The 26982-nt window shown below is 50.5% G+C and overlaps 1 protein-coding gene across 1 annotated transcript in view; it reads right to left on the reverse strand.

Annotated features, from left to right (window-relative positions):
* PTPRR (protein tyrosine phosphatase receptor type R) overlaps positions 1-26982 on the reverse strand; it is a 153131-nt gene that overhangs the window by 68059 nt on the left and 58090 nt on the right. Inside the window, exons 2-5 of the mRNA XM_068167434.1 lie at positions 22920-23033; positions 21342-21497; positions 11200-11310; positions 3430-3692 (exon numbers count right to left, since the gene is read on the reverse strand). Of these exons, the coding sequence (XP_068023535.1) occupies positions 3430-3692; positions 11200-11310; positions 21342-21497; positions 22920-23033 (644 nt within the window). The remainder of the gene's footprint in view (positions 1-3429; positions 3693-11199; positions 11311-21341; positions 21498-22919; positions 23034-26982) is intronic.

Below are 26982 nucleotides of genomic sequence, written 5' to 3' on the forward strand. Positions count from 1 at the left end.
AAGAGCAGAGCAAGAGCCTGTCCCGATAGGCGGGACAAAAATGGACTTGGACTTGGCTCTAGTATCGGCAATATATCAGGAGCAGTGCGGTAGTCCTCGCTATCAATACAGACTGGGGCATGAGGCGCTAGAAAGCAGCCCTGTAGAGGAGGACTTGGTGGTGCTGATGGATGAGAAGCTGGACAGAGGCAGGCAGCGTGAGCTTGCAGCGCAGAAGCCAGATCACATCCTGGGCTACATTCAAAGGTGAATTGCCAGCAGATCCAGAGAGGTGATTCTGCCACTTTGCTTTGTTGTGGGGAGACCTCACCTGGAGTACTGCATCCAGCTCTGGAGCCCTCGATAGAGGAAGGACATGGAGCTGAGCAGAAGCAGGTCCAGAGGAGGGCCACAAAAATGATCAGGGGGTTGGAGCATCGCTGCTACAAGGACAGGCTGAGGGAGCTGGGGGTGTTCAGCCTGGAGAAGAGGAGGCTCCTGGGAGACCTAATAGCAGCCTGGCAGTAGCTGCCTGGACGTGTTGCTGTGTGATCTGCTCTAGGTGCTCCTGCTCTGGCAGGGGGGTTGGACTGGATGAGCTTTGGAGGTCCCTTCCAGCCCCTAACACTCTGTGATTCTGTGATTAAACCACAATCTCCTAGAAGTAGATTTAGGCTGATCAAGTGTCCCTGTGTTAAATGTGACAAAATAAGCTGCTGAATGGGATGTTGCCACATGTGCTCTGGGTTTTCCACAACAGCCTGCTAGTGTTCTTTTCCATCAGAGACTGAAGTGCTCAGTTCCTTCAGCTTCTTTTTCTCTTTACTAATGAGCTGCAATGCCTGGTGTATTAACTCAGGTTTCATTTCCTTTTTGCATTTCAGCTTTCCATTTTGACACATCTGGCTCAGAACTTTGCCCTCCCAGAGGATGAAATTTCATTTAGGAGTATTAAATGCTGAGTTCCTACCTGTGGTGGTGGAAATTAAGATCCTAGATCAAGGGGGTTTATTTCTGTTGTTTGAGCAATGGAAAAAATTCTCCCCCAGTCCTTAAGGACAAACTCTCCCTACAAATTCCTTCACCTCATTCCCCCTCTGCTATTATGCATGCTATGTTAGTTACTAGGTATTACAAACTAACAAGGTGACCCCCATGCTTCTGGCCTTTATTTTTAGGGTCCTGTGGAATGAGAGCAACTATCAAAATGTATTTAGTTGCCTCTTTCCTTATACCACTACATATTTTATGACAGCTTTGCCTTTCAGCATCTTTTACTTGTAGAAGAATCAATCCCCCCTGCTTTAGCCCTGTCTGTGGCTCATAAAGCCATTGATAAAATCTCTGTCATTGAAATCATAGAATCATAGAATTGCAAGGGCTGGAAGGGACCTCAAGGATCATCCAGTCCCAACCCCCCTGCCATGTCCAGGCACACCTCACACTACAGCAGGTTGCTCACAGCCACATCCAGCCTGGCCTTCAAAACATCCAGGCATGAGGTTGCCACTACCTCCCTGGGCAACCTGTGCCAGTGTCTCACCACCCTCATGGGGAACAACTTCTTCCTAACAGCCAATCTCAATCTCCCCATTTCTAGTTTTGCTCCATTCCCCCCAGTCCTATCACTCCCTGACACCCTCAGAAGTCCCTCCCCAGCTTTCTTGTAGCCTCCTTCAGAGACTGGAAGGTCACAATAAGATCCTGTGGTCAAGGTGACTCAGGGTTGCTGCTCAACCCTGAGAGTCCTCACAGAGAAGGCTCTGCTTGCTCTCCATTTCATTCTGATTTCCCATCATATCTGCATGGTGTCTGTTCTTTCATTTGCTGTCTGTGACAGGGTTGAAGAGTTCAGCTGTGTGGCTGCATGCTGCATTAGTTTTTCAGAGCACTGATGCTTTATGAAAGCAGCCTGCAGCCATCAGGCAAGAAGTTACACAGGTTTGTAAGGGAGGAGAGGCAGATGTCAGAGTGCATTCTCCTGTGGGAAGAATGACTGCCTTTGTAAAAAGAGCAGTGGCCCAGTTTTTGAGAGATACAATGAGTGGCAAGGTTTGGTGCCCAAGTGTTTCTGGGGAGCTGCACGTGAGGGTCAGATTCATTACTGACCACTGCTTCCTTTTTATTGTAAAGCATACAGACACTGGACTGTATCTTGCCCTTCATGGGAAGCTGCATTCATAGAATCACAGAAGCATGGAATCAACAAGCTTGGAAAAGACCTCAGAGATCATCAAGTCCAACCTATTACCTAATACCTAACACCTCATGACAACTAAACCATGGCTCCAAGTGCCACATCCAATCCCCTCTTGAACACCTCCAGTGATGGTGACTCCACCACCTCCCTGGGCAGCACATCCCAATGGCCAATCTCTCTTTCTGAGAAGAACTTTCTCCTCACCTCCAGCCTAAACCTCCCCTGGCACAGCTTGAGACTGTGTCCTCTTGTTCTGGGGCTGGGTGCCTGGGAGAAGAGACCAACCCCCACCTGGCTATAACCTCCCTTCAGGGAGTTGGAGAGAGCAAGAAGGTCTCCCCTGAGCCTCCTCTTCTCCAGGCTAAGCAACCCCAGCTCCCTCAGCCTCTCCTCACAGGGCTGTGCTCCAGACCCCTCCCCAGCTTTGTTGCCCTTCTCTGGACACCTTCAAGTGTTTCGATGTCCTTCTTAAACTGAGGGGCCCAGAACTGGACACAGGATTCGAGGTGTGGCCTAACCAATGCAGAGTACAGGGCACAATGACCTCCCTGCTCCTGCTGGCCACACTGTTGCTGATGCAGGCCAGGATGCCATTGGCCTTCTTGGCCACCTGGGCACACTGCTGGCTCATGTTCAGCCTACTGTCAATCAGTACCCCCAGGTCCCTTTCTGCCTGGCTGCTCTCCAGCCACTCTGTCCCCAGCCTGTAGCTCTGCTTGGGGTTGCTGTGGCAGGAAAGGAGAAGGTAATTTTTCAGGAAGACAACTTATCAAAGGTGCTACTGCAAACACTGCATGAGATTGGTACATCCACTCAGTGAAAATATTTCATCCTCCCCACGTGCTAGGCACTCCCTGACAATGAGAACCTCCTTTGCTGACAAAACATCACCAGACCTTGTGCCCTCTGCCAGGATCTCCAGGATCAAACCAGGCAAATATCAATGGAAAATAAAAAAACCCCAAGAATTTTCTTTGGAGCAATTTCTGGGAAGGAAATTGTGGAAAGTTGGAAAAGAAAGAATTCCAGCACTGCAGTTCACTCAGCCCAAACTTCTGGACCTTTGCTGACATGGAAAGGAAAGGAGGGAATATACCCATGAGATAGATATTAACACACCAAAACCCCACTTCTCACATGCCCATGTGGCAAAACCTCCCATGCATTGACAGAGGAGACAGAGGTGAAACCATGCAGCAGGCGTATTCACACAGCAAAATAAACCCTGAATGCATCAGGCACCATCCTACCTTTCCTGGAGCCCCACAGGTTTCATCCTGAATGGAGACGGACTGGCACACAGGGGAGGTTTGTGCTCAGGAGCACACTGCCCTTGAGGGTCCACCACAACACTGACAACCTTTGGAGCCTGTTCAGGCTGGACCATGCTGTTGGTAGTCTTATACTCAGACTGAGATGTCTGCAGGGGAAGGGGTGAGAGGTGGATCTCCTGCTTCTTTTCCTTCTCTTGTCTCAGTGACAACTGGATCTTCTCCTTTAATCTGTACAGAACCTACACAGATAACAAGGAAAGCCCAGTCTCAATTCCCTGGTAAACAAGGGTGGGTAAGATTGATGGATGTGGTTTCCCTTCCCAGAAGGTAAGCCTCAAGTTGTGTTACATGGTGCTTGGCACAACAGGATCAATATTTCCATGACATAAACCACACAGGGTGCACACGTGGGCAGGAGGGACTTGAACAGCTCTCATTGTGAAGCAGTAATTACTTGTAACCCCAGCAGCTTGATTATCAAAGGGGCAAATAGCATAGGATGGAAAATGGTTACAAAAGACACAGTGAGGCAGGAGCCACTGATCCATAAGTCACTGTGAAAAAGATTGCATGGATTTTAACACAGGAGAGAGCATTTTGCATGGAGCTGATGGCTGAACATAGCAACTTTAATAGGCCACTTTTGTAATGAGAAGCTGCTGCTACTCTGAAAGAGCCCTCAGAATATCACAGAATGAGAGAATCACAGAGCACAGCCGGTTGGAAGAGACCTCCAAGCTCATCCAGTCCAACCCTCAACCCAGCACTGAAGGGCCAACACTAAACCATGGCCCTAAGTGCCAGGTCCACACAGCACCTGAAACAACAAGTCCAACCTATCACCCAACACCATCTCATCAACTAAACCATGGCACCAAGTGCTTCATCCAGGCTCTTTTTAAACCCTGCCAGGGATGGTGACTCCAGCACTGCCCTGGGCAGCCCATCCCAATGTTTGAGAACCCTTTCAGTGAAGAACTGCTTCCTAACATCCAGCCTGAACCTCCACTGGTACAGCTTGAAACCATTTCCTCTATCCCTCACTACCCTCAGAGGAAGTGAAGCTGTTCCAGGGTAAAGCTGAAGTGATGAGGAGCCTAAGGAACTATTCACCTGTCCATAAAAGTGTGTTTCACCATTAGTAAGACATTGCCACCTGAACACACTGCAATGCCAGGATTCTCTGTCCACTCATTGCTCATGGAAATGGATGTCAGATGATATTTGTAGCAAAAGCTTTTCAGAAGTTGCACCAATCCCTCAGTTTAAGAAGGACATGGAGACACTTGAATGTGTCCAGAGAAGGGCAACAAGGCTGGGGAGGGGTCTGGAGCACAGCCCTGTGAGGAGAGGCTGAGGGAGCTGGGGTTGCTTAGCCTGCAGAAGAGGAGGCTCAGGGGAGACCTCATTGCCCTCTACAACTCCCTGAAGGGAGGTTGTAGCCAGGTGGGGGTTGGTCTCTTCTCCCAGGCAAGCAGCACCAGAACAAGAGGACACAGTCTCAAGCTGTGCCAGGGGAGGTTTAGGCTGGAGGTGAGGAGAAAGTTCTTCACGGAGAGAGTCATTCATCATTGGAATGTGCTGCCCAGGGAGGTGGTGGAGTCCCCATCCCTGGAGGTGTTCAAGAGGGGATTGGATGTGGCACTTGGTGCCATGGACTAGTCATGAGGTCTGTGGTGACAGGTTGGACTCCATGATCTTTGAGGTCTCTTCCAACCTTAGTGACACTGTGATACAATCCTCCCTCACCCAGCCACCTAGCTTGGTGAGGGCTGTTGGGTAGTGTGTGCTCAGTGATGGCACTCCTGAGGAACCTGGGCCAGGCCTATTTAACACAACTTCTCTCTCCTGAGGGCAGTGCAAGAAATGATTTCTGACTTACAAGTTGTGCCAGTTTCAAAATGTGCCTTACAAGCACTGAAACTTGTGAGAATCAGTGCCATGAGTATTGTGGTGGGGGTGGGTGAGAGGCACTTACACAGCTTTTTGAAGGTGTCTGCAGATACTCTGACAGCCTCTACTCTGCCTTATCCGTTGCTGTGAAGCATTCACATTGAATTCTGGTTTGCAAAGCCTTAAAGACAAAGCCTGGACCAAAGCAGACTTCTGCTGCAAGTCAAAACATGACTCCATATCTCAAACATGATGGCATTTAACAAGTCCAAGTGCCAGGGGCTGAACTTTGGCCACAGCAACCCCATGCAGAGCTACAGGCTGGGGTCAGAGTGGCTGAGAGCAGCCGGGCAGAAAGCAACCTGGGGGTAGTGGTTGATGGTAGGCTGAACATGAGCCAGCAGTGTGCCCAGGTGGCCAAGAAGGCCAATGGCATCCTGGCCTGCATCAGGAACAGTGTGGCCAGCAGGAGCAGGGAGGTCATTCTGCCCTGTGCTCAGCACTGGTTAGGCCACACCTTGAGTCGTGTGTCCAGTTCTGGGCTCCTCAGTTTAAGAAGGACATTGAGAGACTGGAAGGTGTCCAGAGAAGGGCAACAAAGCTGGGGAGAGGCCTTGAGCACAGCCCTGTGAGGAGAGGCTGAGGGAGCTGGGGTTGCTTAGCCTGCAGAAGAGGAGGCTCAGGGGAGACCTTATTGCTCTCTACAACTCCCTGAAGGGAGGTTATAGCCAGGCGGGGATTGGTCTCTTCTCCCAGGCACCCAGCAGCAGAACAAGAGGACACAGTCTCCAGCTGTGCCAGGGGAGGTTTAGGCTGGAGGTGAGGAGAAAGTTCTTCCCAGCAAGAGTAATTGGCTATTGCAGTGTGCTGCCTGGGGAGGTGGTGGAGTCACCATCCCTGAAGGTGTTAAAAAAAGGCCTGGATGTGGCACTTGGAGCCATGGTTTAGTTGTCAAGAGGTGTTGGGTGACAGGTTGGACTTGATGATCTCTGAGGTCTTTTCGAAGCTCATTCATTCTACGATTCTGTGGAAAGCTCTTTGACAGCTGTTGCCTGGCTAGCACCACATAAAGTTCTCTCACTCCACAGCTTTCCAGTGGATACATCTGATGAGTTTGTTTTTGCAAGGATTAGCATTAGAGGTTTAGCTGGGAGCTGACCTAATGTCATTAGCAATACAACCATTAAACAAGACTTAGCTACAGAAACCATCTGTTCATTCAGGGGAGTTTAGAATTCAATTGCATGGATAAGATAAGGTGCTCTTTGATATTTGGCACAGAAAACAGCCCCGCTGTGAAACAAGGATACAGGTTCCAGTAGAAATAAAACAAGGGCTTGAAATACTTTCACCCTAGATTCCTCCAGTGATTGCTTTGTTCCCATTTGTTTCTGGTAACCCAAAGATGCACAGCTCATTAATTGTCATGGCAATGTTAACCATACCTTCTTGTCACTGATTTATTTCCACAGGCTCCCAGGATGTTAGGGGTTGGAAAAGACCTCTGGAGATTATTGAGTCCAACTCCCTGCCAGAGCAGGAGCATAGAATCCAGCACAGGTCACACAGGAACACATCCAGACAGGGCTGGGAAGGCTCCACAGAAGGAGACTCCACAACCTCTCTGGGCAGCCTGCTCCAGGGCTCTGGCACCCTCACAGGGAAGAAGTTCCTCCTCATGTTGAAGTGGAACCTCCTGTGCTGGAGTTTATATCCAATGCCCCTTGTCCTATCCCAGGGTTCAACTGAGCCATGGAGGCAGGAAACTCAAGACATTGATCAGATCCTCTCTCAGTCTTCTCCTCTCCAGACTAAACTGGCTCCCAGCCTTTCTTCACAATAATTCTGAATAATTGATTAAAATACTGTGTAGAACCAGGACAAAAGGAGTCAGCATTTTCCATACCCTTCCAGTTGAGCAGTCATGACCAAAATCCCTGCTTCTCCAAACCAAGAAGTTTGAGTCAAACTATTTCTAAGTTACCCTCCTGTTTGGGAGTGAGATGGCAGAGAGAAATGCAGGGTATTAGGAGGTAGAAATTATTGTAATGCAGCATGTGCTTATTGTGAGGAAAGATGTGCTCTTCAAATCTTGGGGAGACTACAAAGGCTTACATAAGATTCTGCTATAAATGTGAATATTTGTTAGTACCTTCAGTTTGAACCATTCTTTCCATCTGAAGGTTGGACAGGCTGCAAGAGTTGGGCTGTTCAGCCTGGAGGGCAGAATGCCCTGGAGAGACCTTACAGCTGCATTTCAACATCTGCAGCAGGCCTACAGGAAGGCTGGAGATGGACTGCTTAGAAGGGCTTGGGGAAATGGTTTGAAACTGGAGCAGGGTAGATTTAGGCTGGACATAAGGAAGAAGTTCTGCCCAGAAAGAGAGCTTGGCCATTGGAATGTGCTGCCCAGGGAGGTGGTGGAGTCACCATCCCTGGAGGTGTTTAGGAGGAGACTGGAAGGGGTGCTTGGTGCCACGGTTTGGTTGATTAGATGGTATTGGGTGAGAGGTTGGACTGGATGATCTCAAAGGTCTTTTCCAATCTGTTTAATTCTATTCTATTCTATTCTATTCTATTCTATTCTATTCTATTCTATTCTATTCTATTCCATTCCATTCCATTCCATTCCATTCCATTCCATTCCATTCCATTCCATTCCATTCCATTCCATTCTTGCAATGAGAATGGTAAAATACTGCAACAGGTTGCTGAGGAATGTGGTCGAGGCCCCATCCCTGGAGATAGATATTCAAGGTGGCCCTGAGCAGCCTGCTCTGGTTGTAGGTGTTCCTCTGCACTGCAGGGCAGTTGGACAAGATGACCTCTGAGGATCCCTTCCAAACCACTGCAATCTGTCACTGTGAAACACAACTAAGTTAAAGAAAAGTAAATGCCTTTGACTGCAAAACATCTCAAAAGACTCCAAGGCACTCTGTGTTCATAAATGCTGAGAACTGTCAGAGAATTCAGGGAAGCCTTCCAGTTTTGCACTGCAATAGAAATGCACAATTCAGAGAAGGAAAACATTTGAGGTACTACACTGGGGGGAAAAACACAAACATCACCATAGGAAAGCATGGTTCTAATCTACTGAATGTGAGACATGCAAGGGGTCACAAAGGAGATGAGCTATCATGGGAGCTTAGAATGATTGCATGATTCTATGATAGTTCATCTTCTGTGTGACCCTTGCACACCTCACATTCAGTAGATTGGAAGTATCACAGTGTCACAGTCTCACAGTATCACCAAGGTTGGAAGAGACCTCAAAGATCATCGAGTCCAACCTGTCACCACAGACCTCATGACTAGTCCATGGCACCAAGTGCCACATCCAATCCCCTCTTGAACACCTCCAGGGATGGGGACTCCACCAGCTCCCTGGGCAGCACATCCCAATGACGAATGACTCTCTCGGTGAAGAACTTTCTTCTCACCTCCAGCCTAACCTTCCCCTGGCGCAGCTTGAGACTGTGTCCTCTTGTTCTGGTGCTGGTTGCCTGGGAGAAGAGACCAACCCCCACCTGGCTACAACCTCCCTTCAGGGAGTTGTAGAGAGCAATGAGGTCACCCCTGAGCCTCCTCTTCTCCAGGCTAAGCAACCCCAGCTCCCTCAGCCTCTCCTCACAGGGCTGTGCTCAAGGCCTCTCCCCAGCCTTGTTGCCCTTCTCTGGACACCTTCAAGTGTTTTGATGTCCTTCTTAAACTGAGGGGCCCAGAACTGGACACAGGATTCGAGGTGTGGCCTAACCAATGCAGAGTACAGGGGCACAATGACCTCCCTGCTCGTGCTGGCCACACTATTCCTAATGCAGGCCACGATGCCATTGGCCCTCTTGGCCACCTGGGCACACTGCTGGCTCATGTTCAGGCGGCTGTCGATCAGCACCCCCAGGTCCCTCTCCGTTTGGCAGCTCTCAGCCACTCTGACCCCAGCCTGTAGCTCTGCATGGGATTGCCGTAGCCAAAGTGCAGCCCCTGGCACTTGGACTTGTTGAATGCCATCCCATTGGACTCTGCCCATCTGTCCAGTTGGTCCAGGTCCCTCTGCAGAGCGCTTCTGACCTCTAACTGACCAATATCTGCTCCTAACTTGGTGTCAGCTGCAAATTTGCTGATGACTGACTCAACCCCCTCATCCAGATCATCAGTGAAGATGTTAAAGAGGATGGAGCCCAGCACTGATCCCTGGGGGACACCACTGGTGCCTGGCTGCCAGCTGGATGTGGCACCATTCACCAGAATCAGCATAGTCAGCAGAATTTGTACCAGCTTTGCTGTTCACATTGTCTGAGTTCCATGGCCAGGGTTCTGGACATAGAATCACAGAATTAGATTCTAATTGTAGAATCAGATTCCAGTCATAGAATTACAGAATCACAGAACCAGATTCTAATCATAGAACAATAGAATCATAGAACAAGATTCTAATCATCGAATTAGAATTGGAGTCTGCCTCCCTGGAGATACTCAAAGCCTTCCTGCATGTGTTCCTGTGTGATCTGCACTAGGTGCTCCTGCTCTGGCAGGTGGGTGGACTGGATGAGCTTTGGAGGTCCCTTCCAGCCCCTAACATTCTGTGATTCTATGCCCAGAACCCTGGCCATGGAACTCAGACAATGTGAACAGCAAAGCTGTTACAAATTATGCTGGCTTCTTCATGCACTTACTGCTCACTTCAGCTGAGAATTTATGTTCAATACATGGATCCCAACACACATTACAGCTGTGCCTTGACAGTATTGTACCACTGTGGCGGTGTTTTTCCTAGCCCACAACACTGAAATCCAGGCAGCTGATGTGACTTCAGGGATCCTGGGAGCTCAGTAAAAAGGTTGAGAATTCGTCACTCATGTCACTACACAGTTACCTTGCAGATTTATGTCACTACACAGTTACCCTCCAGATTTAAGAGCCCATTAGTTATTTCTTCAGCTTCCTTCCAGTTCAATCATAGAATCACAGAATTGTTAGGGTTGGAAGAGTCCTCATGGATCATCCAGTCCAGGCCCCCTGCCAGAGCAGCATCACCCAGGGTAGTCCACACAGGAATGCATCCAGCTGGGGTTGGAAAGGCTCCACAGAAGGAGACTCCACAACCTCTCTGGGCAGCCTGCTCCAGGGCTCTGGCACCCTCACACCAAAGAAGTTTCTCCTCATCTTGAGCTGAAACCTTCTCTGTTCAAGTTTGTCTCCATAAAACCCACCTGTTGCTCAGGATTGCACAGAGACTCCTTATAAAGGAGTGGACTTCAAGGATCAGCCAGCTCCAACCCCCCTGCCATGGGCAGGGACACCTCACACTACAGCAGGTTGCTCACAGCCACATCCAGCCTGGCTGCAAACACCTCCAGGGATGAGGTTTCCACCACCTCCCTGGGCAACCTGTGCCAGGCTCTCACCACCCTCATGGGGAACAACTTCTTCCTAACAGCCAATCTGAATCTCCCCATTTCTAGTTTTGCTCCATTCCCCCCAGTCCTATCCTAACCCCCTAGGGTGTCCAACCTGATACCGTACAAAATCCCTCACCAGCTATCTTGTAGGCCCCCTTAAGATACTGGAAGGCCACAAGAAGGTCTCCTCAGAGCTGGACTCTTTGATCTTTGAGGTCTCTTCCAACCTTATAGATTCTGTGATGATTGTATGACTTAAAGCAGATCATGAAACGTGCTTCTTCAAATCTGGCATTACAGCCTGATGGGAGTGACCAACTCTTACCTTGCGAGTGAGTTCTTGGAAGCTTTGAGAAAACCCCTCTCACGTAAAGAACATCTGACTCTACCCTTCAGACTGAGGCAAGCACCAAGGGAAGAACAGCAAACCCAAGCAATAAAAAGGGGCACTTACCATCAAGCAAGTGACCAGGATGACAAAGATGCTGAGAAATATGACCACGGCGTAAAACCCTTCCTTGCTCCAGAGCTTGTCTGCTTCACGCTGCCCTTGCAAAACATTTTTCTTGTTTGAGCAATGAAACAGAAAGAGGAAGAGAAGAAGAAGGGGGAAAAAAAAAAAAAAACAGTTATCCAGGAATGACCAGAGATTAAATAGCTCTCCTCAGGCATTAATCATCCTCCTGGGCTCTGCCACAGTGCACGCTCCGCGCTGCCTGGCACTCGCTCCGGGCGCAGCTATTCGCACCCCCCTCAGTGTGGCTGTGCACCCCAGGGGCTCCCAAACGGAGACAGGAGGTGATCTAAGCCCTTCCTCGTGGCTGCTGTGATCATCCTTCCCCGTGAGTCACGGGCTGGGCGAAGGTAAGCAAGCCAGACCCGGGGTGCTTGGGAAACTCCCTGACTCAGCAGGGGAAAGGGCAGCGCTGCCGCCTGGCCCGCAGCAGCTGCTCCCTCTGCCTCTTTCTCTCTGCTGCTTATCTCCAGCCCCAGCAGCCATGAGCAAGCCTGGGGACTGTTTGCAGGAACAAAGAGCAGGTGATTGCCAGTGTGCCTTCTGGGGTGCATTCAGAGGAGTGTGGCCAGCAGATCCAGGGAGGCTCTCCTCCACCTCTGCTCTGCTCTGGTGAGGCCACACCTGGAATACTGCGTCCGGTGCTGGGCTCCCCAGTTCAGGAGGGACAGGGATCTGCTGGAGAGAGGCCAGGGGAGGGCTACAAGGATGCTGAAGGGACTGCAGCACTGCCTGGGGAGGAGAGGCTGAGAGCCCTGGGGGTGGTTAGTCTGGAGAGGAGAAGACTGAGAGGGATCTGATCAATGTCTATCAATAGCTGCAGGCTGGGACTCAAGAGGGGAGGGAACAGGCCCTGCTCAGTTGTGCCCTGGGATAGGACAAGGGGCAATGGATGGAAACTACAGCACAGCAGGTTCCACCTCAACATGAGGAGGAACTTCTTCACTGTGAGGCTCCAAATCCTGCTAAGTATTTCTGCAAGCAGAAGTTGTTCCTAGACATACTCTAACAGTGTGGCCACTCTAATGGGGTGCAGCATCCCTTGCAGGCTGCTGCCCCAGCACAGTGTGGTGATTCTGCTCACAGCACAGGACTCGGGGCCCAGAGCTGGCTCAGAGCCCAAAGCTGCAGCTGCTCTGTGCTCAGGACTGCTCCTGTTGAGCTCCAAGGGAATCCCTCAGTGCCAGTAGCAGCTGCAGCTCTGCCCCAGTAGCTATAAACTGTTTGACTCTGGGTGTGTTACCTGTCTGCTTTCTGGTGTTTCAGCTCTCTCAGGAGGAAAGCTCACTAAAAAGCAGGAGCTGAAGGAGCACTGGCCACACCACCTTGCTGGGAGTAAATGGAGCTTTGTTACAGCTCTTCACTGAAAGCTTTCTTACAGCTCTTCACTGAAAGCACAAATTCACTAAAAAGTAAGTGAAGAGCTTATAGGTTTTGGGGTGAAAGCCTTATTAACTAATTCATTAGTGTCACACAACTTGAAAAACATTTTGTAAGAGACTTTGTACACATAACTGACTCCAGGAGAATTAATTTCTATGATGTCTGTCTAATGGTATGCATGTTTAGGATATATCACAGGATCACAAGACATTAGTGGTTGGAAGGGACCTCTGGAGATCTTCCAGTCCAAGTCCCCTGCCAGAGCAGGACCACAGAATTCAGTACAGGTCACACAGGAACACATCCAGACAGGGCTGGAAAGGCTCCACAGAAGGAGACTCCACAACCTCTCTGGGCAGCCTGCTCCAGGGCTCTGGCACCCTCACAATGAAGAAGTTCTTCCTCATGTTGAGGTGGAACCTCCTGTGCTGGAGTTTACATCCATTGCCCCTTGTCCTATCCCAGGGCACAAGCGAGCAGAGGCTGTCCCTGTCCCTTCCTTCCTGACCCCCAGCCCTCAGCTATTGATAGACATTGATCAGATCCCTCTCAGTCTTCTCCTCTCCAGACTAACCACCCCCAGGGCTCTCAGCCTCTCCTCCCCAGGCAGTGCTGCAGTCCCTTCAGCATCCTTGCAGCCCTCCCTTGGACTCTGTCCAGCAGATCCCTGTCCCTCCTGAACTGGGGACCCCAGACCTGGATGTAATATTGCAGGTGGGGCCTTACCAGGGCCGAGAACAGGGGGAGGAGAACCTCCCTTGATACGTTTCCCTGCTTTGTCTGTCTCAAAATGAAGCTCAAGGAATGTTAACAAATGCTGTTAAAAAGGATCAAAACCCAATGCCCCAATGTAAACATGTCTGACACATGATTCTGAAATGATTTAGAGGCAACAAGGAAATCTCTCTGCAGGATCTAACTTCAGGACAGCAGAATCATTACTGAAGCTGCTCCCTGATGACAGAAGAGGTTGCAACTGAGTCATCTCACCCCTACAATGAGGAATTGCTTTCTGACATGGCAGTGCTGCTCATTCAGAACTCTGCTCCTTGGTCTGGGAGAACTGATAAGAGGGAGGGCAACTTCCAGGCTCACTACAGATTGTTGACACCCAGAAATGAAGCTCTCAGGAGGGCCAGATGCTAGGGGGGAAGTGAAAAAGAAGGGACTCCTGTCCATGGGCACAGGCAAGGAGCCTCCCACATGGAGACCTGCTGTGTGTCTCAATCGATGCTACCCCACAACTCTCTCACTTCCTGCCCAAGTAGCCACTAAGACTTCTGGATAGCTTTTGCTGAGTGGGAACTGTGCCACTGCAAGCAGAGAGCAGGAAGGTAAACTAAAACCCATCTGCAAAACGCCCCAGCTAATAAAGGCAGGGGAATCCCAGAGCAGGCTGGGAGAGCAGGCTGGGAGAGCAGGCTGGGAGAGCAGGCTGGGAGAGCAGGCTGGGAGAGCAGGCTGGGAGAGCAGGCTGGGAGAGCAGGCTGGGAGAGCAGGCTGGGAGAGCAGGGGAGTTCCAGTTGCTCATGCCCCAGCTCAGGTTAATTGGAACAGTTTAAAATCAGAATAATTCAAGGTGGGGGAGAATGTAGTGATATTATGGGCTGCCCAGGGAGGTGGTGGAGTCCCTGCCCCTGGAGGTGTTCAAGAAAGGCTTGGATGTGGCACTTGGAGCCATGGTTTAGTTGTCAGGAGGTGTTTGGTATTAGGTAATAGGTTGGGCTTGATGATCATAGAATCAATAAGGCTGGAAATGACCTCAAAGATCATCAAGTCCAACCTGTCACCCAAGACCTCCTGACTAACTAAACCATGGCTTGATCTCTGAGGTCTTTTCCAACCTGGTTGATTCTATGATTCTATGATAACTATCCCATGCTATTGGCAACCTTGCTGAATAGTGCCTGCACAGGTGTCTGCTCTGCTCTGGACTGCCTCTGTGGGCTGGTGAAGGGCCTGGAGAATAAATCTGATGAAGAGCAACTGAAGGAGCTGGGGATGGTTAGTGGGAAAGAGAGGAGGCTGAGGGGAGACCTCCTGGCTCTCTACAGCTCCCTGCAAGGAGCTTGTGGAGAGGTTGGTGCTGGTCTCTGCTCCCAGGTCATTAGTGACAGAAGAAGAGGGAATGGCCTCAAGCTGCCCCTGGGGAGGTTCAGACTGGACACTAGGAAAGCTTTTTTTCAGGCAAGAGTGGTGAGGGCTTGGAATGTGCTGCCCAGGGAGGTGGTGGAGTCCCCAAGGCTGGCTGTGTTTGCAGGTGGTTTGGCTGTGGTGCTTGGGGCTGTGGTTTAGGGGTGAGCCTTGCAGAGCAGGGCTCTGGGTTGGCCTTGGTGATCCTGAGGCTCTTTTCCAACCTGAATGTTTCTGTGATTCTGTCTTATTATGGAAAAATAGTGGATAGTTTCTTCAAACAACTACAATGAGCAGCTGGATAGTGACCTGAAGTAGTCCCTGAGTCTGAGACTGAAAGACCTTGCTAAGTCAGCAGGAGATGACAGGCCAGGTAAGTCTCAATCAGAACAGAGGGGCATTTGCAAATTGGGTCAATTAATCCCAGTTAATTCCTTGGAAGGAAACACTAGTGAAAGCTGGAGTTCTGAGCTCAGAGGAAAGCTTACAGGGAGCTGGAGCTGGTCCTTTAGATCAAAAAAGGGTTTTTCCATGAGGAGAGGCTGAGAGCCCTGGGGCTGCTTAGTCTGGAGAAGTGAAGACTGAGAGGGGGTCTGATCAGTGCCTATCAATAGCTGAGGGCTGGGGGTCAAGAGGGAGTGGACAGATTCTGCTCAGTTGTGCCTTGGGATAGGCCAAGGGGCAATGGATGGGAACTCCAGCACAGGAGGCTCCACCTCAACACAAGGAAGAACTTCTTCCCTGTGAGGGTCCCAGAGCCCTGGAGCAGGCTGCCCAGAGAGGTTGTGGAGTCTCCTTCCCTGGAGCCTTTTCAGCCCTGTCTGGATGTGTTCCTGTGTGACCTGTGCTGGATTCTGTGGTCCTGCTCTGGCAGGGGGCTTGGACTGGAAGCTCTCCAGAGGTCCCTTCCAACCCCTAACATCCTGTGAGCTGTGATCCTGTGAAGCTGACACTGAGTTGCTTTGTTTTTTTCTGCTATGTTAATTAAGTTAGCTAAAGCAGGTTAGGAAAGTCTGCCAAAAACTCCCCTGCACCCCTGCTGTGAACCCCCAGGAGCATGCATGAGCTCCCCACCTCCCAGGACAATGGATACTAGCCACTTAGTACCTCCCATGAGAAAGGCTCCCCAAAGACTGTGCCTTACACACCAATGGGTGGGTGTGCTGGGGTTTTGTGTTGATGCTGGCAGGCCTGCAGGGCTCCTGTCCCTGCTGCAGTGCTCTGGGTGCTCCTGAGCAGGTGTAACCCTGCACCTGCCTGGCCTGACCACTGCAGCACATCCTCCTGCTCTGCTCTGCTCCTGGGAGCCTCAGTCCAGGCTGTGGTGAACTCTGAACTGTTGCTTTTGATCACTTGTCCTTACAATGACTTATGGTTTCTGTGTGCTTTAAGTGCATGACTGCTTCCTTTGAGTTCTGCTCTAGGAAGTGAACAGCACACAGCTCAAAGGCAACCAACAGAAGCCTTCTGCAAGGAGGCTGTAGTGGCACCTTCTGGGAGTGCCTCATTCTGGCATGACCTCTGGAAATTTCTCCTTACAGGCCACATCTCCCAGCTGGCAGTTAGCTTCTCTCTCAAAACACAGCAACCTTAACTTTACTGACTGTAACTTCACCCACTACTTTTTTTTCCCATTCAAACCCACCTCGAGTTCTCTTCTACTCCACTAAGCTCTGAAATCCAGCAGTGGTTTATTTGTTGGTCTGAGTACAATTTAAAGGCATTAGGAAGTCAGGATTCCCACACTGTAATCATATGGACTGCCTGAGGCATTGAACTTAGTCTCACCAACCAGCACCAACTCAGCAGTTTCTTCTGGGACAGACTGCTCCTGGGCCTGATACACACCATGGAGCAGAACAGAATTCCAAAGGGCCACAAAAGTGCTCAGGGGGTTGGAGCACCTCTGCTACAAGGGCAGGCTGAGAGAGCTGGGGGTGTTCAGCCTGCACAAGAGAAGGCTCCAGGGAGACCTAAGAGCAGCCTGCCAGTACCTTAAGGGGGCTACAAGAAGGATGGAGAGAGACTGTCTGCAAAGGCCTGCAGGGACAGGAGCAGGGGCAATGGCTTCAAACTAGAGCAGAGAAGATTGAGATTGGATGTTAGGATCAAGCTCTTTACTCTGAGGGTGGTGGAACACTGGAACAGGTTGCCCAGGGAGGTGGTTGAGGCCCCATCCCTGGAGATATTCAAGGTGAGGCTGGAGGAGGCCCTGGGCAGCTTGATCTAGTTGGGGATGTCCCTGCTGACTGCAGAGGGAGGTCAGACTGGGTGAGCTTTGGAGGTCCCTTCTAGCCTGGACCATTCTATGACTTTCAGGCACAAACTTTAGACCATAATAAAAGAGCAAATGCTACAACTACAATAGGCTATTGGAAGAGAAAGGACACAGGAGGGGGATTGCTGCTGCCCTGTATGCCTGAAATGGCAATGACTCTGTTAGACTAAATGTTCAGGTGCCCACAGGTACATCATAGCCTGTTCTGCACCAGGCAGAAAGGACTGCAGTGGTGCCTACTGCATAGGCATGTAGGGAGTCTGCTCTTCCAGCTACTGAAGAATAAGAAACTAGGCTATGAATTTTGAGACAGGCAATTCAACTGAAAATAGATCAGCCAGTGCCTCATGCATCAGCAGATGTGGACTGACAAATGCTTCCTGGGATAAAGGGAAATGTATTTGGTGTCACCCACATCCACTGAGACTCCTGCTGTTTATGGTATCCCATGGGCTCAGATTTCAAGCAGAGGGCACCAGATTTCCACTCAAGCTTTCCTACAGAATCACACAATGGCTCAGGTTGGAAGTGACCTCAGAGCTCATCTGCTCCAACCTCCCCACCATGGGCAGGGACACCTCTCAGCTAGACTCAGCTGCTCAAGGCCTCAGCTAGCCTGGCCCTGAACACCCCCAGGGAGGAGACAGCCACAACCTCCCTGGGCAGCCTGTTTCAGAGTCTCACCACCCTCCTACTGAAGAACTTCCTCCTCAGCTCCAGTCTGACCCTGCTCTGCCTCAGCTTCAAACCATTCCCCCTTGTCCTGTCTCCAGACACCCTGATGAAAAGTCCCTCTGCAGCCTCCTGTAGCATCCCTTCAGGTGTTGGAAGGCAGCTCTAAGGCCATCACTGGGGACAGCTCATGCTGGAGGCAGCAGCCCAGGATGTCTCTTCCCCTGCCTCCCCTGCCAAGAAGGACCATGAGGTGGTTACTGTCTCTCCTGCTTTCTCTTTCTCCATTCTCTCTCTCCCCCTCTCTCCCTTTTCTTCCTTTCTCTGTTTTGTTAGCTCCACTCTCTCTCTCTCTAATAAACAGTCTCCTTGTGACATATGACCTTGTTTGTGTCTTAATCTCACCCAGGGGAATGTTCCAAAGGGAACTAACTGTGTCTCCTGCCCAACCTTTGGATGGAGACAGGGAGCAAGCAAAGCCTGGATGTAGTCCTTTAGCTGCTGTTTGCTGTGAAGCCTTACACATGGAAACAATTTATTGAGATCCCAAAGGAACACCTTTTAGTGTGAAGCTGCATGATCTTGTCAGGGGCAGAGCCTTAGCTCTGTCACCTGCTAGCAACTGAAATGCTAAGGCTCATTGCTCTCTACAACACAATGAAAGGAGGTTGGAGGGAGGTGGGGGTTGGTCTCTTCTCCCTAGTGGCAAGTGATGGAATGAGAGGAAATGTCCTGAAATTGTGTCAGGGGAGATTTGGGTTGGAGGTAAGAAAAAATATCCTAACTGCAAGAGTGGTTAGGGGTTGGAACAGGCTGCCCAGGGAGGTGGTGGAGTAACCACTGCTGGAGATGTTGAGGAACATGTGGAGGTGGCGCTTTGGGACATGGTTTGATGGCCATGGTGATGTGATGTTGACGGTTGGACTCCATGACCTTAGAGGTCTTTTGCAACTGAAATCATTCTGTGAGTCTAGGATTCTAAACCTTTCTGCTGCAGTATTAGAAGGATTTAGAGTCTGGAGAATCATAGAATCACAGAATTGTCAGGGTTGGAAGGGACCTCAAGGAGCAGCCAGTCCCAAGCCCCCTGCCATGGGCAGGGACACCTCACACTACAGCAGGTTGCTCACAGCCACATCCAGCCTGGCTGCAAACACCTCCAGGTAGGAGGCTTCCACCACCTCCCTGGGCAACCTGTGCCAGTCTCTCACCACCCTCATGGGGAAGAACTTCTTCCTAACATCCAATCTCAATATACCCATTTCTAACTTGGATCCATTCCCCCCAGTCCTATCACTCCCTGACACCCTAAACAGTCCCACCCCAGCTTTCTTGGAGCCCCCTTCCCATACTGTAAGGCCACAATTAGGTCTCCTCAGAGCCTTCTCCTCTCCAGGCTGAACAGCCCCAACTCCCTCAGTCTCTCCTCTTTCCTTCTAATAATCCTTTCTTGAACCATTCCATCTAGTTGTCTGCCTTTATTTATTCATTTTCCAGAGAAGAAATTCAAACAGCTGAGCACTCCAGGTTACTGAAGTGTATTTAACTCCAGATGAGATCTTGACTTCAGTACTGTGGGCTTTTTTCCCCCCAGCATCTCTTCATAGCTTGATGACATTTCTCCATTCATCTATTATTCATAGCTGTTCTTGTCCCATGTCTACCTGGAGTGTTATTTGTGACTGAAGTACTTGGAACAGATAATTGCATCTATCACAAGTGCCAGACTCAGGTGCATCAGTTAACAAAGGAAATTCTGACCTGAAGAAAGTCAGGTTGCTGCTGGGGGATAGGAAGCCCTGATGTGACATTTGGGACAGCACCTGCTTGGCTTTGTTTTGCACTGGAAAAGCTAAAACCTGAGAATCTGCTCATTTTCCTAGTGCCAGGCTGCTGGAGCACAGCATCCAATTCAGTGGGCAAAGAACTGGCTTGATGGCTGCACCCAAAGGGTGGCTGTCAATGGCTCCATGTCCCAGTGGAGGCCAGGGACAAGTGGAGTCCCTCAGGGGTCAGTGCTGGGACCAAGCTAGTTTAACATCTTTGTGGGTGCCATGGACAGTGGCATTGAGTGCACCCTCAGCAAGTTTGCTGATGACACCAAGCTGTGTGGTGCAGCAGACAGCTGGAGGGAAGGGATCCATCCAGAGGGACCTGGATGGGCTGCAGAGGTGAGCCCATGACAACCTCATGAGGTTCAACAAGACCAAGGGCAAGGTGCTGCAGCTGGGTCAGGGCAATCCCAGGCACAAATCCAGGCTGGGCAGGGACTGGCTTGAGAGCAGCCCTGAAGAAAAAGACCTGGGGGTGCTGGAGGAGGAGAAGCTGAACAGGAGACAGCAGTGAGCACTTGCAGCCCAAAGAGCCTTGCAGAGCCTGGGCTGCAGCAAGAGAAGCGTGGCCAGCAGGGCCAGGGAGGGGATTCTCCCCCTCTGCTCCACTCTGCTGAGACCACAGCTGGAGTACTGCCTCCAGTTCTGGAGCCTCTGTTCCAGGAAGGATCTGGAGGTGCTGGAAGGTGTCCAGAGAAGGGCCACGAGGATGAGCAGAGGGCTGGAGCTGCTCTGTTATGAGGACAGACTGAGGGAGTTGGGGCTGTTCAGTCTGGAGAAGAGAAGGCTCTGAGGTAACCTTCTTGTGGTCTTCCAGTATCTGAAGAGGGCTCCAAGAAAGCTGGGGAGGGACTTTTGAGGGTGTCAGGGAGTGATAGGACTGGGGGGGATGGAGCAAAACTAGAAATGGGCAGACTGAGATTGGATGTTAGGAAGAAGTTGTTGCCCATGAGAGTGGTGAGAGACTGGCACAGGTTGCCCAGGGAGGTGGTGGAAGCCTCATCCCTGGAGGTGTTTGCAGCCAGGCTGGATGTGGCTGTGAGCAACCTGCTGTAGTGTGAGGTGTCCCTGGCCATGGCAGGGGGGTTGGAACTGGCTGAGCCTTGAGGTCCCTTCCAAGCCTGACAATTCTGTGATTCTATGACTCACAGGTAGCAATGCTCACATCTGACAACTGTAGTTCTGTTATTCCTTTACAGGTATTGTTTTATCTTCTGACTCACCTCCTCACTTTTGGAGGTGTTCAGGAGGAGACTTGATGGGGTGCTTGGTGCCATGGGTTAGTTGTTTAGGTGGTGTTGGATTGGTTGATGGGTTGGACACGATGATCTTGAAGGTCTCTTCCAACCTGGTCTATCCTATCCTATCCTATCCTATCCTATCCTATCCTATCCTATCCTATCCTATCCTATCCTATCCTATCCTATCCTATCCTATCCTATCCTATCCTATCCTATCCCATTCTATTCCATTCCATTCCAATAGTCCAAAAGACCTTGGTCCCAGCTCCTTTAAGGCAACTGATGCATGCTCAGATCCAAAACCTAACTTCAGTGGTAGCCCAGCCTTGTGAGGGGGCCCTGGGCATGCAGGTTGAAACAGTCTCCTGAAGCACTATTACAGCAACTAAACAGGGCTAGCTATGAAACTGCTTTATAGCATTAGTGCTGCTTTAGCTTACACATCTCCTGCCTCATGCTTGGGAAACTCAGCCTTACAAGCACCAGGGATGCACCAGCTGCCTAATCCCCAACCAACTACAGCTTAGAAAGCTGAGAACCAACCTCAGGGGAGACTTCTGTTATTCCAAACTGGGATAAACTCTGATGCAAAACGTTGATGTTGAGGGAGCGCAGCACTTCCTCAGATGGGAGAGCCTCAGAAATTCCTGCCTTGGGGTTCAGGGGGGACACAAACAGCTCCACACAGTTCTTCTTCCCCTGGGAAAACAACAACAAAAGCAGAATTATAGGAAGGGTTAAAGATTCACCATCAGTACTGTGTCCAGTTCTGGGCCCCTCAGTTTAAGAAGGACATTGAGACACTTGAAGGTGTCCAGAGAAGGGCAACAAGGCTGGGGAGGGGTCTGGAGCACAGCCCTGTGAGGAGAGGCTGAGGGAGCTGGGGGTGTTTAGCCTTGAGGAGGCTCAGGGGAGACCTTCTTGCCCTCTACAACTCCCTGAAGGGAGGTTGTAGCCAGGTGAGGGTTGGTCTCTTCTCCTAGGCACCCAGCCCCAGAACAAGAGGGCACAGTCTCGAGCTGTGCCAGGGGAAGTTTAGGCTGGAGGTGAGGAGGAAGTTCTATACAGGGAGAGTAATTGGCCATTGGAATGTGTTGCCCAGGGAGGTGGTGGAGGCACCATCAATGGAGGTGTTTAGGAAGAGCCTGGATGAGGCAGTTGGTACCATGGGTTAGTTGATTAGATGGTGCTGGGTGATAGGTTGGACTTGATGATCTCCAAGGTCTTTTCCAACCTGGTTAATTCTATTCTATTCTATTCTTGTGGCCAAAAAGGCCAAGGCCATTCTGGGGTGGATTAGAAGGGCTGTGGTTAGTAAGTCAAGAGAGGTTCTCCCTCCCCTCTACTCTGCCCTGGTGAGGCCACATCTGGAATATTGTGTCCAGCTCATAACAAATGGGATGGAGAATCACAGGCTCACAGGATGTCAGGGGTTGGAAAAGACCTCTGGAGATCTTTGTGTCCAAGCCCCCTGCCAGAGCAGGAGCATAGAATCCAGCACAGGTCACACAGGAACACATCCAGACAGGGCTGGAAAGGCTCCAGGGAAGGAGACTCCACAACCTCTCTGGGCAGCCTGCTGCAGTGCTGAGGGATAAGCAATCTGCTTATGAACAGGACACGACAAAGATTTATCTGACTTATTTTTGCCCTAGACTGTAACTGAAAATGGTTTCCTCTCCTAAGTAACTATAAATCATTGTGTAATAGAAGCCTATTTTTTCTGTAGTGTAGTCTGAAAAAAAACAACAAACAAAAACCAAGGAAAAAATGTTTTCCTGTCCTATTTCATTGCACTTTTTCATACTGACAGAAAATCAATCAACAGAATCAAGCAACCAGGTTGGAACAGACCTCAGAGATCATCCAGTCCAACCAATCACCCAACCCTAACTAATCAACCAGACCACGGCACTGAGTGCCTCATCCAGGCTTTTCTTAAGCACCTCCAGGGAAGCTGCCCCCACCCCCTCCCTGGGCAGCACATCCCATGGGGCAATCATAATAATAAACAAACAACAAGGAACTAAATACATGTAATGAATAAATGTAAGAGCATTCAAACAAACAAACCAACCAACCCAGGGTACATTTCAGGAAGCAGATGCCTCTGGTACTTACAATGAGTCTGTTGATATGAACTTGCTGAGGTAAGAGTCCCAGCGCTGCTGCCACCCCCCTGCGGAACGCCCGCAGCAGTGTGATGTTCAGCTTGTTCACATCCATTTGAAGGCTCTGGAAAACAAAACCAGATCAAATCAATCACAGAGTCACAGAAACACTCAGGTTGGGAAAGAGCCTCAGGATCACCAAATCCAACCCAGAGCCCTACTCTGCAAGGCTCACCCCTAAACCACAGCCCCAAGCACCACAGCCAAACCACCTGCAAACACAGCCAGGCTTGGGGACTCCACCACCTCCCTGGGCAGCACATTCCAAGCCCTCACCACTCTTGCCTGAAAAAAAGCTTTCCTGATGTCCAGTCTGAACCTCCCCAGGGGCAGCTTGAGGCCATTCCCTCTTCTTCTGTCACTAATGACCTGGGAGCAGAGACCAGCACCAACCTCTCCACAACCTCCTTGCAGGGAGCTGCAGAGAGCCAGGAGGTCTCCCCTCAGCCTCCTCTCTTTCACACTAACCATCCCCAGCTCCTTCAGTTGCTCCTCATCAGATTTCTTCTCCTGGCCCTTCCCAGCTTCCTTGCCCCCTCTGCCCTGGCTCCAGCACCTCCACATCTCTCTTGTCCTGAGGTGCCCAAAGCTGGACACAGCACTGGAGGTGTGGCCTGCCCAGAGCTGAGTGCCAGGGGACAATCCCCTCCCTGCTCCTGCTGGACACAGCATTGCTGATCCCAGCCAGGATGCCTTTGGCTTTCTTGGCCCCCTGGGCACACTGCTGGCTCCTCTTCAGCTGCTTGTCCATCAGTACCCCCAGGTCCCTTTCTGCCAGCAGCTTTCCAGCCACACTGCTCCAAGCCTGTAGCACTGCTTGGGGTTTTGTGCCCCAAGTACAGGACCTGGCACTTGGCCTTGTTGAAGCTCCTCCTGTTAACATTGGCCATGTGTGGTGGGTTAGATCCAATCTAAGTCCCTCTGTAGAGCCTCCCTACCCTGGTGCAGATCTACTAGGCTGCAAACCTGTCCAGCCACTTACAAGTCCTAATTACAAAGAAGAAATCATTATGTGTTGTAACAGCACCCACAACAAAGCCTTTAATTAATCCCTGCAAAGGGGGGGGCATAGAAATAAAGCAAGCAATAGAAATAAAGCAAGCAAAGCATTAGCACAGGTACACAACTTACTGTGTTCAAGTTGCTCCTTTTGCTTTGGGAAAGAAAGAGCTGAAGCATCCTACTTAGCCAGCACAAACCATTTACCCTTTGCTCATCTGCTGTGTTTATCATGGATTGCAGACCTGCTCCCCCAGGAGCTTACAGCTTTGATTCCACTGCTGCTGCTGCAGTGACTTGTTGAGCTTGGAGGAGAACACCCCTGGAGGACTCATTTCCCAGAGCAATTACCCACCTGGATACTGCCAGTGCAGCTACAGTCTCTGGGTGTATCTGATCCAAGCCAATACACAGAGTTTGAAGGGATTTTCTGCTTGGGGGGGGGGGGGGAAACTTAGGAGAAGAGAATTCCAGGGAAGGAAACCCATCAGAGAAGGCCATCAAAACTCAGTCATGACTGAGGTCTTACAGGTCCCTGTAAGACCTTACAGACCAAGTGACTATCCATTAAAATATGAGAACACCCCAGGATTTCTAAGAGGAAGTAGGTCTTTCACACACCTGTAATGGTTTGAATCAGAACAAAAAGGGTCAGACTGAAGCAGCAGGTTAACCTGGGCATCGCTCTGCCAGCACTGAAGGCAGGGGGCAAGTGACACATAAACACTTGGCACTGGGGCAAAAAACCAGTGAGCTAAAGCTTGAGTTTACTGATCAAAATCAGATAAACACAATTCCTTCAGCCCACTTGCAGAATGGAATGGAATGGAATGGAATGGAATGGAATGGAATAGAATAGAATAGAATAGAACAGACCAGACCAGACCAGGTTGGAAGAGACCTTTGAGATCATCCAGTCCAACCTATCACCCAGCACCATCTCATCAACTAAACCATGGCACCAAGTGCCACATCCAGTCTCTTCCTAAACACCTCCAGTGATGGTGACTCCACCACCTCCCTGGGCAGCACATTCCAATGACCAATCTCTCTTGCTGTGGAAGACCTTCTTCCTCACCTCCAGCCTAAACCTCCCCTGGCACAGCTTGAGACTGTGTCCTCTTCTTCTGGTGCTGGGTGCCTGGGAGAAGAGACCAACCCCCACCTGGCTACAACCTCCCTTCAGGGAGTTGGAGAGAGCAAGAAGGTCTCCCCTGAGCCTCCTCTTCTGCAGGCTAAGCAACCCCAGCTCCCTCAGCCTCTCCTCACAGGGCTGTGCTTCAGACCCCTCCCCAGCTTTGTTGCCCTTCTCTGTGTCTGCTGTTGAAATGTTTGAGGGTTGGCCATTAGCTTGGACTAGATACCAGGTTCCAGAGAGGATCATAGGCTCCCAGGATGTTAGGGGTTGGAAGAGACCTCTGCAGAGCTTCCAGTCCAACCCCCTGCCAGAGCAGGAACATAGAATCCAGCACAGGTCACACAGGAACACATCCAGACAGGGATGGAAAGGCTCCAGAGAAGGAGACTCCACAACCTCTCTGGTCCAGAGCTCTGGGACCCTCACAGTCAAGAAGTTCCTCTTCATGTTGAGGTGGAACCTCCTGTGCTGCAGTTTATATGCACTGCCTCTCGTCCTATCCCAGGGTACAACTGAGCAGAGCCTGTCCCCTCCCTCTTGACCCCCCAGCCCTCAGCTATTTATAAACAGAGAGGTCCTGTTTGCAGACAGAGTTACCAGCTGAGGATGGTCCTAGGGGCGGCCGCAGCCCAGAAGACGAAGGCGCTGCATGGGCTGCTCGGCTGAGGCGCCCTGCTGGCGGCCACACTCCAGCCTGGCAGAGCTGCCCCGGCGGTGGGTGTGTGATATGAGTAAACTGGTTTGTCTCAGCTGTGTGACAGATTCACACTTCCCAGCTTTTGCAGGGAGAAGCAGCGAGTTCTCAAAGGAAATCAGCTGATCTGGAGCCCATTTGACCACTTCTGTAGGAAGTAGCAAGACAAGAGTGAGAAATGCTCCATCTGGAAGGTCTGGCTTCTGTCCAGGATTGCCTTGCTGAGCTTTTACATGCACTTGAGTCAGTCAGCTACAGAAAGGCTCTGTGGCCTTCATGGATGATTAAAGTGTGTAAGAATGCCTATTAAGGATAAGGTTTGTTAATGCCTGTCCTTAAGAGGCACACTTTGATTCCTCTCAGCCCTAGGTTATGTTTCCTATTAATCTCTAGGCTTGCAGACTCCTGGCAAAGATAAGGGTCAGCTCTTTCTGTGTCCTTTGACACAGCACCACCTCAGGAGGAAAAGCACCTTATCCAGAGCCCAGTACAGCTAAAAGAGCTTTTCCTGAGTCAGATGATCACAGAATCCCAGCTCCCAAATGCTCATGGAATGCATGCTTGTCATTGTTGAAGGGGTGTAGGAGAGGAGAAAGAAAGATTGTGCTCAGGTCTGGGCATTAAGGTGTTGGACTATGTCCAGAGAAGGGCAGAGAGGTTGGAGAAGGGCCTGGAGCACCTGGACTATTAGGAGGGGCTGAGGGAGCTGGGGGTGTTCAGGCTGGAGAAGAGAAGGCTGAGGGAGACCTCATTGCTCTCTGCAGCTCCCTGAAGGGAGGTTGCAGTGAGGAGGGGGCAGCCTCTGCTCCTTGGTGGCAAGCAACAGGAGCAGAGGAAATGGTTCCAAGCTGCACCAGGGGAGGTTCAGGCTGGATGCTAGGAAATATTTCTTCACTGAGAGGATTATCAAACATTGGAATGGGCTGCCCAGGACAGTGCTGGAGTCACCATCCCTGGGGGTGTTTAAGCAGCCTGTGGAGCTGGATATGGTTTAGTGTTGACCCTTCAGTGCTGGGTCAAGGGTTGCACTGGATGAGCTTTTAAGTCTCTTCCATCCAAATGCATTCTGTGGTTCTGTGATTGTCTATTGTCTATGGGATATAAGTTTGATGCAGCTTTGTTGTTAAATAATACCAGTCCCAGTCTGTACTGTGGAAGCCCTTTAGAAGGGGAATGAAAGGG

The sequence above is a fragment of the Melanerpes formicivorus genome, unplaced genomic scaffold (genome assembly GCF_026170545.1).
Source record: "Melanerpes formicivorus ecotype bairdi unplaced genomic scaffold, bMelFor1.0.p_v2 SCAF_117, whole genome shotgun sequence".
NCBI lineage: Eukaryota > Metazoa > Chordata > Aves > Piciformes > Picidae > Melanerpes > Melanerpes formicivorus.